Source organism: Peromyscus eremicus, chromosome 8a (genome assembly GCF_949786415.1).
Source record: "Peromyscus eremicus chromosome 8a, PerEre_H2_v1, whole genome shotgun sequence".
Taxonomy (NCBI): Eukaryota; Metazoa; Chordata; class Mammalia; order Rodentia; family Cricetidae; genus Peromyscus; species Peromyscus eremicus.
In genome coordinates this window covers 83,180,136-83,194,179 of record NC_081423.1, presented here as the reverse complement: position 1 = coordinate 83,194,179, position 14,044 = coordinate 83,180,136, and the positions used below count along the sequence as shown (strand labels likewise).

At 46.0% G+C, this 14,044-nt stretch overlaps 1 protein-coding gene across 1 annotated transcript in view; it reads left to right on the top strand.

Moving 5' to 3' along the window:
* Stat5b (signal transducer and activator of transcription 5B) overlaps positions 1 to 14,044 on the top strand; it is a 72,596-nt gene that overhangs the window by 33,067 nt on the left and 25,485 nt on the right. Inside the window, exon 2 of the mRNA XM_059271799.1 lies at positions 10,554 to 10,691. Coding sequence (XP_059127782.1) covers positions 10,564 to 10,691 — 128 coding nt within the window. The 5' untranslated portion in view covers positions 10,554 to 10,563. The remainder of the gene's footprint in view (positions 1 to 10,553; positions 10,692 to 14,044) is intronic.

Sequence of the window (14,044 nt, the reverse complement as noted above, 5' to 3'; positions counted from 1 at the left end):
TCTTTTTTCTTTTCTTTTTTTTTTTTTTTTTGTTGTTGTTTTGTTTGTTTGTTTTTGAAGTTCAGGGAATTGATTGCAGGGCCTTGTGAATTCTAGGCCAGGGCTCCACCACTAGGCTGTGTCTCCAGCCTCCTTTTTGTGAATAGTAAGAAGCATGCAACTGCAGGAACATGCTGTTTCCAGAGGCTGGCATCACCCATGGCCTTAGCAGCAGTGACGCTCCTTGTCTGGGTCTGCTCTGCGTGTGTGCACGTGTCTAGAGGCCAGAGGTCAGTGTTGAGTGTCTTCCTCAATTGCTCTCCAGTCTATCTTTGTGAGACAGGGTGTCTCAGTGAACCTGAAGCTTGCCAACTGGGCCAGACTGGCCAGCAAGCTCCAGGGACCCACCGGACCGCCTTTCCCAGAACTAGGATTACAAGCACAGGCTGCTTTTTCCCTTGGTTCCTGGGGATTGAACTCGGATCCTAGTGACAGCCGAGTAAGTCCTTCACCAGCTGAGCCATCTCCCAGTCCAGCCTACTTTATTCTCGAAGTTATGCACGTTGTAATGTAAATGCACGTTGTATTTAGGTGAGCCATTTAAATGTGTAAGAACCCACCGGTGTGGGCTTACTCTCTGTGCTTAGCAAGTAGCTCCTTCCTCCTCTCTCCTCCTGTCCCTTCCCTCGTTACCTCTCTTCTTCCCAGAGTAACACGCCATGACTGGGCCGTGACAGGAAGATTTGTGACTGTCTTCCCAGAATCTTATTATCTGTGTTGCCGGGGTAAAGTTTTCCTTGTTTGTTTCTTTGTGGGCCAAACACTTTTACTCCTGTTCCCTTCCTATCTGCTTAATGATTTTTTTTTTTTTTTTCTGAAAGAGAATTACCTTTCTGGTTGCTTATAAGTCAATGTTTAGGGTTTTTTTTTTTTAAGGGCAGATGGCTCTGGTATTGACCTACTTTTGGATGTGGTCATTTTACTCTAACCTTGCTTGATGTCAGGCCAATGTGAACACAATCTTAATCCTCTATCACTGCGTTTAACACTTTCTGTCTCTCAGAGTCCTTCCTATTCGGTGATCGTCACCACTAATACAGTCATGCTGTTGACACTGACAGTGAGAGCATCAACGTGACCAGGGACCTGGCTCTTTATTCCCCCTCCCAGGCTCCCTCCGTCCTCAGCGGGGGCTGGGAGGGTTAGCAGTTTGCGGTGCTGGCTCCTCGATTGAACTTCTCAGATCAGAAACAATGTTTAGACACCCAGTTCATCTGCCAACTGGCCCCAGCCTTTGCCAAAGTCGGGCTCCCAATATTAGGTTTCTCGTTCTATTTTCTTCTTTCTCTTTAAATTTTGAAGTATGACAACATGTGGAAAAGAGAGTAACATGACAGACAACTCAACCACAGGTCCTTAGGACACAGGCACCATGGGGCAGTGGTGGCAGGACACAAGACAGAGCCTTTGGCACTGAGAGATGGGGCCAACTGTTCTACTTCTGTCTCTATTCTATTTCATTTTTGTTTAATACAGAGTCTCACTGTGTAGCCCTGGCTGGCCTGGAGCTTGCTATGTAGACCAGGCTGGCCTGTAACTCAAAAAGATCTGCCTGCCTCTGAATCTTGGTGCTGACTAAAGGTGTGTGCCACCATGCCTGGGTTTTGCCTCTTTTTCAATAACAGCTTTACTGAAATAGAATACGTATCATAAAATTCACCTATTTATTTTGTTTGGTTTGTGTGTGTGTGTGTGTGTGTGTGTGTGTGTGTGTGGTGTAAAGGATCTGTGGATGTGTCTGTGCCATGGCATGCTTGTGGAGGTCAGAGGACAACTTTTGGATATTTGCTCTTCATTCCACTGTGGGTTCCAGGGATCAAATTCAGGTCATCAGATTTGTATGGCAAGTGCTTTTACCTGCGAGCCATTTCACTGGCCCCATCACCCTTCTAAGCTACCTAGGAGTCAGTGTCTTCTGGGTGTTGTACAACAAAAACCACTGTCCAACCCTAATGCATTTTCACCTTACTATTTTCTGTCTCTTTGAATTTGCCTACAGCGGACAATTCCATGAGCGTGTGTGTGTGTGTGTGTGTGTGTGTGTGTGTGTGTGTGTGTGTGTAAGCCTAGCTATTCTAATGTCCCCTTTGTCCGCCACAGTTTTCTGTGATCTCCTCCCAGTTTGGGAGAACAGGACTCACAGTTCCTCCCCCCACCCCCCTTCCAGAGGTCCTTGTCTGTACAAGTCCTTGTGTCAGTGACAGCCGGGCAGTGGTGGTGCACGCCTTTAGTCCCAGCACTTGGGAGGCAGAGCCAGGTGGATCTCTGTGAGTTTGAGGCCAGCCTGGTCTACAGAGCGAGATCCAGGACAGGCACCAAAAACTACACAGAGAAACCCTGTCTTGAAACAACAACAACAAAAAAGATGGGAATATCAGGGCCAGCAAAATGGCTCAGTAGATTATGATGATTGCCACCAAGCCTAACAACCTGAGTTCGATCCCCAGAACTCACATAGTAGAAGAAAAGAACAACCCCCTACAAGTTATTCTCTGACCTCCAAAGGCATGGTGTGGCATGTGCATGCACACACACACACACACACACACACACACACACAATGCAATAAAAATAAGGAAAAGAATACCTTATTTTTAGCGGAAGGTAAATTTCATCTCCTGGAATATTGGTTAAGCAGTAGGACAGCAAGAGCTGTTGGTCAGTCAGAGGATTGACTTTGGAAAAGTGTGTTGGGTTAAGATGGAGGTGGGGAGAAGGAAGCCCTGTGTGTAAGTGTGAAAGAATCATTGGCCCGTCTAGGGGACTGGCCGTACTCAGATGCCGTGTTAAGTATTTACGCACATCAACTCATATTTGCTACAACCTCCCTCCAAAGACCGATGTGTTCTCCTCACTCAGTAGGTTTGGGAGCTGAGGTACAGAGATGTTAAGAGGGCAGATCTTCTAAAGAACTGTGAACAGCTGAGTTTGGCGTCATCCTGGGAACATGAATCTCGTTTCAGAGGTTTTTGGCTGCATGGTGGTAGGGTCCATTGGGATTGGGCTGGTATGGAGAGTAGAGGCTGTACGATGCACTGGGATAATGCAGCTTCCTGATGGAGTGCTCACTGTGTGCACAAGGCCCTGGGTTTGAGCTCTAGTCCCACCCAAGAAAAACTCAGCAACTATAAAATACTCCAGATAGTAAAAACTAGTCCAGCAAGCCAAATCTCTCTACGTGCGTTTTAAACCCTCATCCCCGTCCAGGCCAGAATTTGTTCAGTCCATTGGCAAAGTTGCGCCAGGAGCCTCCAGCTCGAGAGCCTGCCTTCCAACCAGGATAGTTACAGCAAAACATGGGCCCCAGTGTTCTGAGATCCTTCAAAGAGTAATGGTTTTCTTTGGAAAAGTTTATATTTTGGTCTAGGAGTGTATCTCAGTTGGTAGAGCTCTTGTATAATGGGCACAAAGCCCCGAGTTTGGTCTCCAGTACGAGAGTAATAGAACACAATACACCTATATTTCCAGCACACAGGAGGTGGAGCAGGAGGATCTGGCATTGAAAGAGGCAAGCCTGGGCTACCCTGGGCTGATCTAAATATATATTTTCTAAAGGGAGAATTTCTGATAGAAGAGTATTTATTATTGATTCGAAATAGTTCCTGTCCCATGCCCAATAGGCATCCCTTCCTTTGGCTTTCAGTAAGCCTGTAACATTGTGAGCAATTAGACATTGAGGTTCTTATAAACAGGTACCTCTGGCCCCTGTGTTTAACCTTCCCCACCCTTGGATAGGTCCAGCTGTCATGGGTCAACATAGGTGCTGGGTGTGTTTACTGAGAATAGCACTCTGTCCAGGCTGAGCTGCTGTGACTTACTCTGGAAGGCTGGGAACTCCATAAGTGTGGCTGCACAGAGCTCGGCTGGTTGTCAACACTGTCCTAAAAATACGGCGGCGAATCCATTTCCCAGGGTTTAGAGTGGCCCCAGTGATGACTTACCAGAGATACAAACCACTTCCTTTGTCAGAATGCCACGCACCGAAGACTGAGCTGCCTGTCCGTGAGCAGGGAAGAGCATGCGCGTGGTGGGTTGTCTCCACGCGGTGGAGTAGCAGCTGGTGGTTGGATAGGCAGGAGGTGTGAGGGACAGGGCCCCTGCCTACACCTGTGTGCACGTTGCTTCCTAATGGGTGGGACGTGTTCTGACAGGCATGGGAAAAAAGCACCAATTAGACTATAGGTCTTACGTATCTAAGTCGATGAGGGACAGGAGCAGTTTCTTTCTGCAGTGAGTATTTAGCATTAGGAATAGAGGCAAGAGGGCTAGAGGCTATAATGGGTACATGACAATATCCATAAGCCTCTTATAGTCTATGCGAATAAAAGTCACGGTTTAAAAGTAAAATGCAAATGACTGTACTATTTAGTGTGGTTTTTATTTCATTTGATTTTTATTTTAACTGACACAAACTTTGCCGATTTGGGGAAGGGCATGCTGCTTCAGACGTACACTGTGTAATGACCAGATCAGTTTAATTGTCAAATCTGTCCCTCAGTATTTATCCCTTACTTGCCCTGGGAGCATTCAGATTCCTTACTATCGCCTGTATCCTTGACATTCTTGCCGGGCAGTAAGCAAAATGTGCTCTGTAGCTTTATTTTCTATCCTCATCAAAGCACTTTTATGTTGTGAAACTATACTGCTTTTATCAAAATAAGGCAGTTACCACTTGGTATTTACCAGCTATTACCCTTCAAGTAGCATGTTATTAAAAAAAAATAATTACTATGATACACTCAGAATTGGAATCAAAAATATTCTGACAAATTCTCAGAGCTCAACATTCTCCTCTTTAATAAAAACTAAGAACCAGTATAAGACCTAAACTATGCGTTGCACTTACGCAGCGCCCTGCATGTTGTGGTACATCTCCACAGTATTTCTGTCTTTGTGGTTTTGCTTTTGCATTTTTTTGGAGCTGGGCACGCCTTTAATACCAATCCTTGGGAGGCAGAGGTAGGTGGATCTCTGCGAGTTTGAGGTTAGCTGGTCTACATGTTGTTCCAGGTCACCGAGCATAGTGAGACTGTCTCAAAAAACAAAGGTGTTTTTGAGAGACAAAGTATTTTATGTAACCCAGGTTGGCCTTAAACTTGCAGCCCTCCTGCCTCAGTTTACCAAGTGCTGGGCTTACAAATATATATCACCACATTGAACTGTATTTTTCTCTTAAAACAATAATAGGCTCCTGTAATGTGCTTGGCTAACAGGACATGTGAAATATTTATACATTTGTTCATTTAGCACAGTGGTTCTCAACCTGTGAGTCGTGACGCCTTGGAGGGTCGATCAACCCTTTCTCAGGGGTCACCTGAGACCATTGGAAAACACAAATTTTACATTACGATTCGTAACAGTAGCAAAATTACAGTTATGAAATAGGAACGAAAATAATTTTGTGGCTGGGGGTCAGCACACCTTGGGGAACTGTTATTAAAGAAAGGGTCACAGCGTTAGGAAGGGAGACAGCCACTCAGTTAGCAATGGTTGTTTACCTCTCTCTGGGCTGAGCCACTACACAGGTCTTTGGGGACAGGACAGTAAGGCATGTCCTCTTTACTTCTATTGGAGGTCAGTGGGGAAAGATAAATTAAAACAAATTAAAAACTAGACGGAAAAATGACAGGCGTGTGTCACTCACATAGGCCCAAGTTACTCAGTTGTAGAGTTGTAGCTGATGAGTTAATTTGAGATATATCTTTCTACACCTTAGAATTTCATACTGATGTTATGTTTCATAGTAACTTTAGAAAGAGCTGGTATGGGGCTGGAGAGATGGCTCAGCTGTTGAGAACACTGGCTGTTCTTCCAGAGGACCTGGGTTCAATTCCCAGCACCCACATGACAGCTTGCAAGGCAGCTCACAACCATCTGTAACTCCAGTTCCAGAAGATCTGAAGCCCAGCCTTCTTCTGGCCTGTTTGAACTGCACATATGTGGTGCGCAGACTTACATGCAAGCCAAACACCCACACACGTTAAATAAATAAATATGAAATAGATACATCTTAAAGAAAATAGTTGATATGTTCAGCTTCATTGTATGTATTTGTTTATTTAAGCAACAAAAAATAGTGATACTTATGTGCCAGGCCCTGTTCTAAATAAAGTCCTTCTCCTTCGTTAGTAAATAGGTACATGATGTGTGCCAGACAGTGGTGAATAGGTACATGATGTGTGCCAGACAGTGGTGAACAGGCACATGATGCGTGCCAGACAGTGGTAAACAGGCACATGATGCATGCCAGACAGTGGTGAATAGGTACATGATGCGTGCCAGACAGTGGTGAATAGGCACATGATGTGTGCCAGACAGTGGTGAATAGGCACATGATGCGTGCCAGACGGTGGAGACAGGAACGGAAATGGAGAGGAGCAGAGAGTGAGCACGGCACTATTTTATCTGAGTGGATCTGGAAGAGGGCTTGGGGCTTCCCACCACTTTCCTTCTTTTGTCTTGGGTCAGTTCAGCAGGTGAATCTGCAAACACAAGAGAGTTTTGTATCTGTTGGAATCATTCACATGTTCACTAAGGGAGCTACAGTGAGGTCCTGCTTCTGTCTTGTTCTAGGGGTGAGTGTGTAGATGTGCATATGTGGGTCCAAGTGTGTGTGTGTGTGTGTGTGTGTGTGTGTGTGTGTGTGTGATGTACACTTATGGAGGCTTGAAGTTAACCCCAGAAACATCAGACAGGGTCTCACTATGTAGCCCAGGCTGGCCTCAAACTCACAAACATCCACTTGCCTCTGCCTCTTTTTTTGGGGGGGAAGGGGGAGGGTTTTGAGACAGGGTTTCTCTGTGTAGCTTTGTGCCTTTCTTCGAACTCACTTGGTAGCCCAGGCTGGCCTCAAACTCACAGAGATCCACCTGCCTCTGCCTCCTGAGTGCTGGGATTAAAGGCATGTGCCATCACCACCCAGCCTGCCTCTGCCTCTTTTTTAAAATTATTTTGTTTTGTTTTTCAAGACAGGGTTTCTCTGTGTAGTTTTGTGCTTTTCCTGGAACTTGCTTTGGAGACCAGGCTGGCCTCGAACTCACAGAGATCCACCTGGCTCTGCCTCCCGAGTGCTGGGATTAAAGGCGTGTGCCACCACTGCCAAGCTAAAATTATTATTTTTTTTTGTTTCTTTGAGATTAAAATTATTTTTATTTTATTATTTTATGTGTATGAGTATTTTGCCTGCACAAATGTCTGGATCCCCTGGAACTGGAGTTAAGAGACAGTTGTGATCTGCCATGTGGGTGGTGGGAATTGAACGTGGGTCCTCTAGAAGAACAGCCAGTGCTCTTACCCCATCTCTCCTCCTCCCAGGGTTCCTCTGTGTTGTTTTGGTGCCTGATCTGGATCTCGCTCTGTAGACCAGGCTGGCCTCGAACTCACAGAGATCCACCTTGGCTCTGCCTCCTGAATGCTGGCATTAAAGGCGTGCGCCACCACCGCCCTGCTTGCCTCTTCCCCTTTTTAAAGACAGTTTCTTATTGGCCTGGAGTTAGGTCAGGCTGACTGGTCAGTGAGCCTTGGGGATCTACCTGTTTGCACCTCTCCAGCACTGAGATTACAAGTGTTCACCACTCTGCCTGGATTTTTACCCGGATTCTGGAATTCAAACTTGGTTCCTTGTGCTTGTAAGGCAAGCACTTTACTGGCTGAGCCAGCTCCCTAGCCCGGTTCTTGTTTATTTTTTTTATTTTTATTTTTTAAAGATGTATTTATGGACCGGGTGGTGGTGGTGCACACCTTTAATGCCAGCACTCGGGAGGCAAGCCAGGCGGATCTCTGTGAGTTCGAGGCCAGCCTGGTCTACAAAGTGAGTTCCAGGAAAGGCACAAAGCTACACAGAGAAACCCTGTCTCAAAAAGAAAGGAAGGAAGGAAGAAAAAAGAAAAGATGTATTTATGTGTATGAATGTTCTGTAGGGCTTGTATGTTTGTGCACTGTGTGTGTGCAGGGCCCTTGGAGGCCAGAAGAGGGCGACAGATCCTTTAGAACTGTAGGTACAGATGGTTGTGAGTCATCATGTAGGTGTTGAGAGCCAAACCCAGGTCCTCTTCAAGAGCAACGAGTGCTCTTAACCACTTAGCCATCTCTCCAGCACCCCATCCTTGTTCTTAACTGAGGAAGACTGCTAACTGAACCCTGCTCCTCACACCTCTGTGTGCTTCCACATCCTTAGATCTCCAGTCTCCTTCATCCCCCATCTCTTTACCCTTCCTCCAAAACCACAAGCTGATACTGTTCTGATTGGGAGATGTTTGACTAAGTAGTAGAATTGCTCTTCTGTTCCCAGTTTTCTTCTGGTGAGCTCACATCCACTGAAATTTGCTGTCTTGGAAAATCTCACCATTGTCCCAGTCCGGAATCCCAAATTAAGGTGTGCACCATTCAAGTGTTCTGCAGCACACACACATCTGAAATAGGTACCCGGCACCCACCCCACTCCTCACTGTTGGCTAACGGACTTGTCCCATAAATAGCTCAGTGTTACTTGATCAGGCAGCCCTGATCACAGAGAGAGATCTTTGTTTCCTGGCACACGTGTGCAGTCTCTGGTAGTCAACAAAACCAAGGTCCAGTGCACTGGACCGTGGCTGTAACATAGTCCTTAGGAGGATTGTGCAAATCAGTAGCTCAGTCATTTTTAGATGGGATTCAAGATGCGCAGTCCCACATTACAGAAAGCAGCATTAGGGAAGATCTGGTCTTTATGTCCTCCTCATATGACATTGCTTCTCCAGTCTGGGGAATCCAGGAAGGTCTCTGCCGAATGCCTTCCCTTCTCAGGTCTGTCTGAAAAGGATCCTAGTAGTCATGAAGCCATTTTCTGAAGCAGGATTTCGTTGGTGGTGTTTGTTTTGATTTTGGTGTTGTTTCTTTAAGACAGAGTCTCAGGAAGCCCAAGTTGGCCTTGAACTCTTGATCCTCCTGCCTTCACCTCCTGAATTCTAGGATTATAGGCATGCTCTACCTCAAGAGCCTGTTTAAAACAAAAACTCACTATCGATGAGACTAGTGTCCAAAGCCTGTAATCCTAGGTTAGAAGTTGGCAAGTTCAACTGGGCTGTGATGGCGCACACCTTTGATCCCGCAAAAATCCCGTTTGAAAGGCAGAGGCAGATGGGTCTGTGAGTTCGAGGCCAGCATGGTCTACAGAGTGAGTTCCAAGACAGCCAGGGCTACACAGAGAAACCCTGCCTCATAAAACAAAAAAAAAAAAAAAAAAAAAAAAAAAAAAAAAATTAAATTAAATTAAAAAAGAAGATGGCAAGTTTAAGTCCTACCCTAACTACAGAGTGAGTGGTCAGCCTAGATGACTGAGTGAGACACGGTCTCCGAATAAAAAGGTAAAAAGAGGCTGGAGCTCTGGATCAGCTGTGCAGCATTTGCCGGCATGGTCAAGGTCAGAGCTTCAATCTCCACTACAAAAGTACTGACAAACCCCACCAGAAGCCTGCCCACTCTCACCAGTAGAATACAACAGTCCACTTTTACCCTCTTAGGTGACATATATTATTTTTGTGTTGGCTGTGCATTGTTCTACAGACTCCATAGCAGTAACTCCCAGGGCAAACGCTCGGGAGCTTGGCAAGCTAAGCCTCTGCTCTGGGTAGGAGTATGGCTGCAAAGCTGACTGAGATAACGCGCAGGCCTCAGGCCCCAGGCTGCTCTCAGTGTTTTCACCTCTCCTTCAGCTCCTTTTCAAATGGTAACCCGTTCTTCCATCTCCTAAAGCCCAAACCTAAAGTTACGTTTCTGATCGCTCTGCTGATCATTCATGATGACTGCGGAAACCCTGCTTAGCACCCATGGCAGCCTCAAATAAAAGTGAAGACCAGGACTAGGATAGCAAAGCTGTCCCCTAAAGCTGGTTTTACGATTTTGCCTTTTTGTTTTTGTTTTTGTTTTTGTTTTTGTTTTTGTTTTTCGAGACAGGGTTTCTCCATGTTCTTTTGGTGCCTGTCCTGGATCTCGCTCTGTAGACCAGGCTGGCCTCGAACTCACAAAGATCCGCTTGGCTCTGCCTCCCGAGTGCTGGGATTAGAGGCATGCTCCACTGCCTCCTAGCTGTGATTTTGCCTTTTGACTGAAGTAGTCAACGTTTCATAGACCCGTCTGGGGCCCCTTCCCATGGCCGTGCCAAGTGGCTGCATTTTTAAAACATTATAAAGCTCAAAGTCAGAGAATATTGATCCTGGGCAGTGAGATGATTTAGTGGGGAAAGGCAGTTGCTGAGCAACCTGGCACCCCAAGTTTGATCTCCAGAACCCACATAAAGGTGCAAGGAGAGAACCGTCTCCACAGAGTTTTCCTCTGACCTCTACACATTCACCCTGGTTCCTGTGCATCCACATATGTCACACACAATAATAAAGAAGAAAAATTTAAAGACTTGACGTTTAGTGTACCAAAAAGAGGAAGAACATTCACTTTTAAACCCTGGGCATGTTTACTCCAGTGGCTTTGAATGGGGAGGGGGTGCTAGAAACAGACAAATCAAGGTCTTTGTTTACCAGGTTGTGAACCATGGCAATGTGGATACAGGCCCAGCAGCTCCAGGGTGATGCTCTTCACCAGATGCAGGCGCTGTATGGCCAGCATTTCCCCATCGAGGTGCGGCACTATTTATCCCAGTGGATTGAGAGCCAAGCCTGGTAGGTGAACAACGTTTCTACATCATGTTTGGGGAAACACAAGGATACTGAATTTTGATTAGAAAAATGTTATAACTGAGACTTTAAAAGCTATGTGTGACCCGGGCCTGGTGGTCCACACCGGTAACCCCCATGATCCTAACACCTTGAAGGCTGGGGCTGAAGGGTGGAAAATTTCAGGCCAGCCTGAATTGCAAAGAGAGATCCTGTCCCTGTCTTTTTAAAAAAAATTTGGAAAGCTGCGTGTGTTGGGTTGGGTGTGTAGCTCAGTGGTAGGGTGCATGCGTGAGGCTCTGGCTTCAGTCCTTAGGCCCGCTTCCAAGAAAAGCTGTTTGGAAACTGTTTATGTAATTCAGGAAAGGGTGTTTAGCCTTCTTCTAGGTTTATGAAGATAAAATAACTCTTGGAATTTTAATTTCTGTTTTTTTTTAATTATGTGGGTATGTACACTTGAGGGCAGGTATCTGTAGAGGCCAGAAGACAGAGTCAGATCTCAGATAACCTGGAGTTACAGGTGATTGTGAGCCACCCAGTGTGGGTGCTGGGATCTGAACTCAGGTCCTCTGGAAAAGCAAGAAGCCCCCTTAAGCACACAGTCATCTCTCCAGCCCCTGAACTTGCTTTTTTTGTGGGGTGGGGCAGAGGAGTAGAGACAAGGTCCCTCTGTGGAACCCTGGCTGTCTTGGTACTCATTATCTAGACCAGGCTGGCCCTGAACTCTCAGAGATCCATCTGCCTCTACATTCTGAGTGCTGGGACTAAAGGCATGTACACCACGCCTGGCTTTTTATTCAAGGTAAGTTTTCACTGTGTAGTTCTGGGTGGCCTACATTCATTATATTCATTGTGTAGACCAGCTAGTCTTAGACTCAAGATCAGCCTGCCTGTGCTTCCCACATGCTGAAATTTATATCTCACAAACCAGATATTTAATATATTAATTTAACAATCAAAACATTCATGGCTCTTTGCTTTTCTGAGACAGGGTCTCACTATGTAGCTCTGGCTGTCCTGGTACTTACTATGTAGAGCAGGCTTTGGTTCGAACTCACAGAGATCCACCTGCCTCTGCCTCCTGAATGCTGGGATTAAAGGCGTACGCCACCACACCTGGCTTGAAACATTCATGTTTTTAATTTATATGTACCTATACAGACAAAAATATTCTAAAATATTAACAATGGGGCAAGATGGCTCAGTGAGTAAAGGAACTTGCCCACCAAGCCTGAGGTCCTGAATTTCATCCTCAGAACCCATGTGGTAGAAGAAAACTGACCCCTGAAAGTTGTTCTCTGACCTCCTTACTATTCTGTGGCATGCATGGTCTCTGTCTCTGTCTCTCTGTCTCTCTCTGTCTCTCTCTCTCTCTCTCTCACACACACACACACAGTTACACACAGTTTTTTTTAAATACTAACAGTGATTGTGTTTCATTGTTGACTTAGCCAACATTTTTATCTTTACTTCTCAAATTATGAATGACACACTTGCGTTTTAAGATTGTTGGGTAGGTGTCCCACAGTCCAGTGACAGCGCATCCAACTCTGCAGGGCTGGAGCAAAGCCCCCCACCCACACACCCACACACCCACACCCACACACACACACACACACACACACACACACTCACGCACACGAGACAAGCTGTCCACCACTGAGCTGCCCCTCAGCCCTGCAATGCCCTCGGCGACAGCAGTGACCACCAGCAGCCAGCCCTGCCTGGCAGTGCTCAGGCCAGGGAGCTTGCTGGTTGCTCCCAGTCTGTCAGTCAGTCTGATATGTCGGTCAGACTAGCTGGGCTTTCACCTGGGTCGGGGGCTTCTCTGTGACTACTCCCAGAAGACGCCAGCCCTGGTGCTGTTGAGAGAAGACTGTTCATACCCACCGGGGATACTGCCTTAGAGTAATTGCAACAGCTTGTTAGCAGGGTTCTGTTCAGAAGCAGAGTGCTGAAGGAAGACAATTTTCTAGGCAATTAAAAAAAAAATCCAAGCTTCATGTAATTAAGAGGGGGAGGAAACCTGGCTAACTATGAGAACATCAAACACATCTGGGCTAGTGTTTTTCCTTTTCATTTTTTTCTGTTTTAATGATTTGGGGGATTTAGGAAAACATTAGTAGGAAGTTTCAGTTTATTTAAAATCTCATTTAGAGGCTGGAGTTGGGATGTAGGTCAATGGTAGAGCATTTGTCCAGCAAACACAAGGACCTGGCCCAACACCACAAGAAAACAAAACAAGGCTTTCATTTATTTGAGCACAGTGGTGCATATCTGTAATTCCAGATCCTCAGGAGACTGAGGCAGGAAAATTACTCCAGCCCAGGAATTCGTGGCAGTCCTAGGCGAATAGGTTCTCATCTAGCAGATCTCCTGGGTAGTCTTCTTACTGAATAAGCTTTGAAAGATTTGCATTGATATTAAAGAAAACTTGGATTTTAGATAATTTTGGTTTTCATAAGAAAATAAAAATATGGGCCAGGTAGTGGTAGTGCACGCCTTAGTCCCAGCACTCAAGAGGCAGAGGCAGGCGGATCTCTGTGAGTTCAAGGCCAGCCTGATCTACAGAGCGAGTTCCAGGACAGCCAATGCTACACAGAGAAACCCAGTCTTGAAAAACCAAAAAAAAAAAAAAAGAAAAGAAAAGAAAAGAAAAGAAAGCTATCAATGAATGAAGAGTCTCCAGCTCTTCATATTGAAGCTGTCATGAAGTCTCTTGTCGTAAGTCACAGTTGAATTCACACTGAGGGCCAGACTGCTGAGTTCTGCTCAGAGACTGGATCCTGGGCTCCCAGCCAGAACAGAGGTACGAGGCTGTCCCTTCAGTCCTTCTGGACTTTCCTTTACTACGTATTTTATTCAATACGTAGAGCATACACATCCAAAACTTAGCTTTGGTCCCTGCCTCCTCCAGACACAGGTCGGGTGGTCTCAGATGACAGTCTCAGGGTGTTAGTGCACCCGTGCACAGCTCTGTCTGCCACCAGGCGCTCATTAACTGCAGGGATTTGCGGGTGGCCACCACTGGCTCTCTTCCCTGGCTCTGGACCTGGTCAGCAGTAATTAGATATTATTTCAGCGTGACAGCTCTTTGGTTTCTCAGCGTGCTAAGTCACTTAAGTATTGCCCAGTAGCAATTGTTGCCTAACTTGTAGACAAAAATGTTAAAAGGACAAAAAAAAAAAAAAAAAAAAGACAAGGAGGAAGTGGACCCAACCCTGTCACCAGTAGAATAGCCCTGAATGACAGGAGGCCCGTGGACTGGCTTCTCGCCTGTGCTGGAGCAGCTAACCTTGCTTCCAAGCCCCGCGTGTGCAGCAATGACCGAGATTTCTCCTGGCTGTGAATACTGGTAG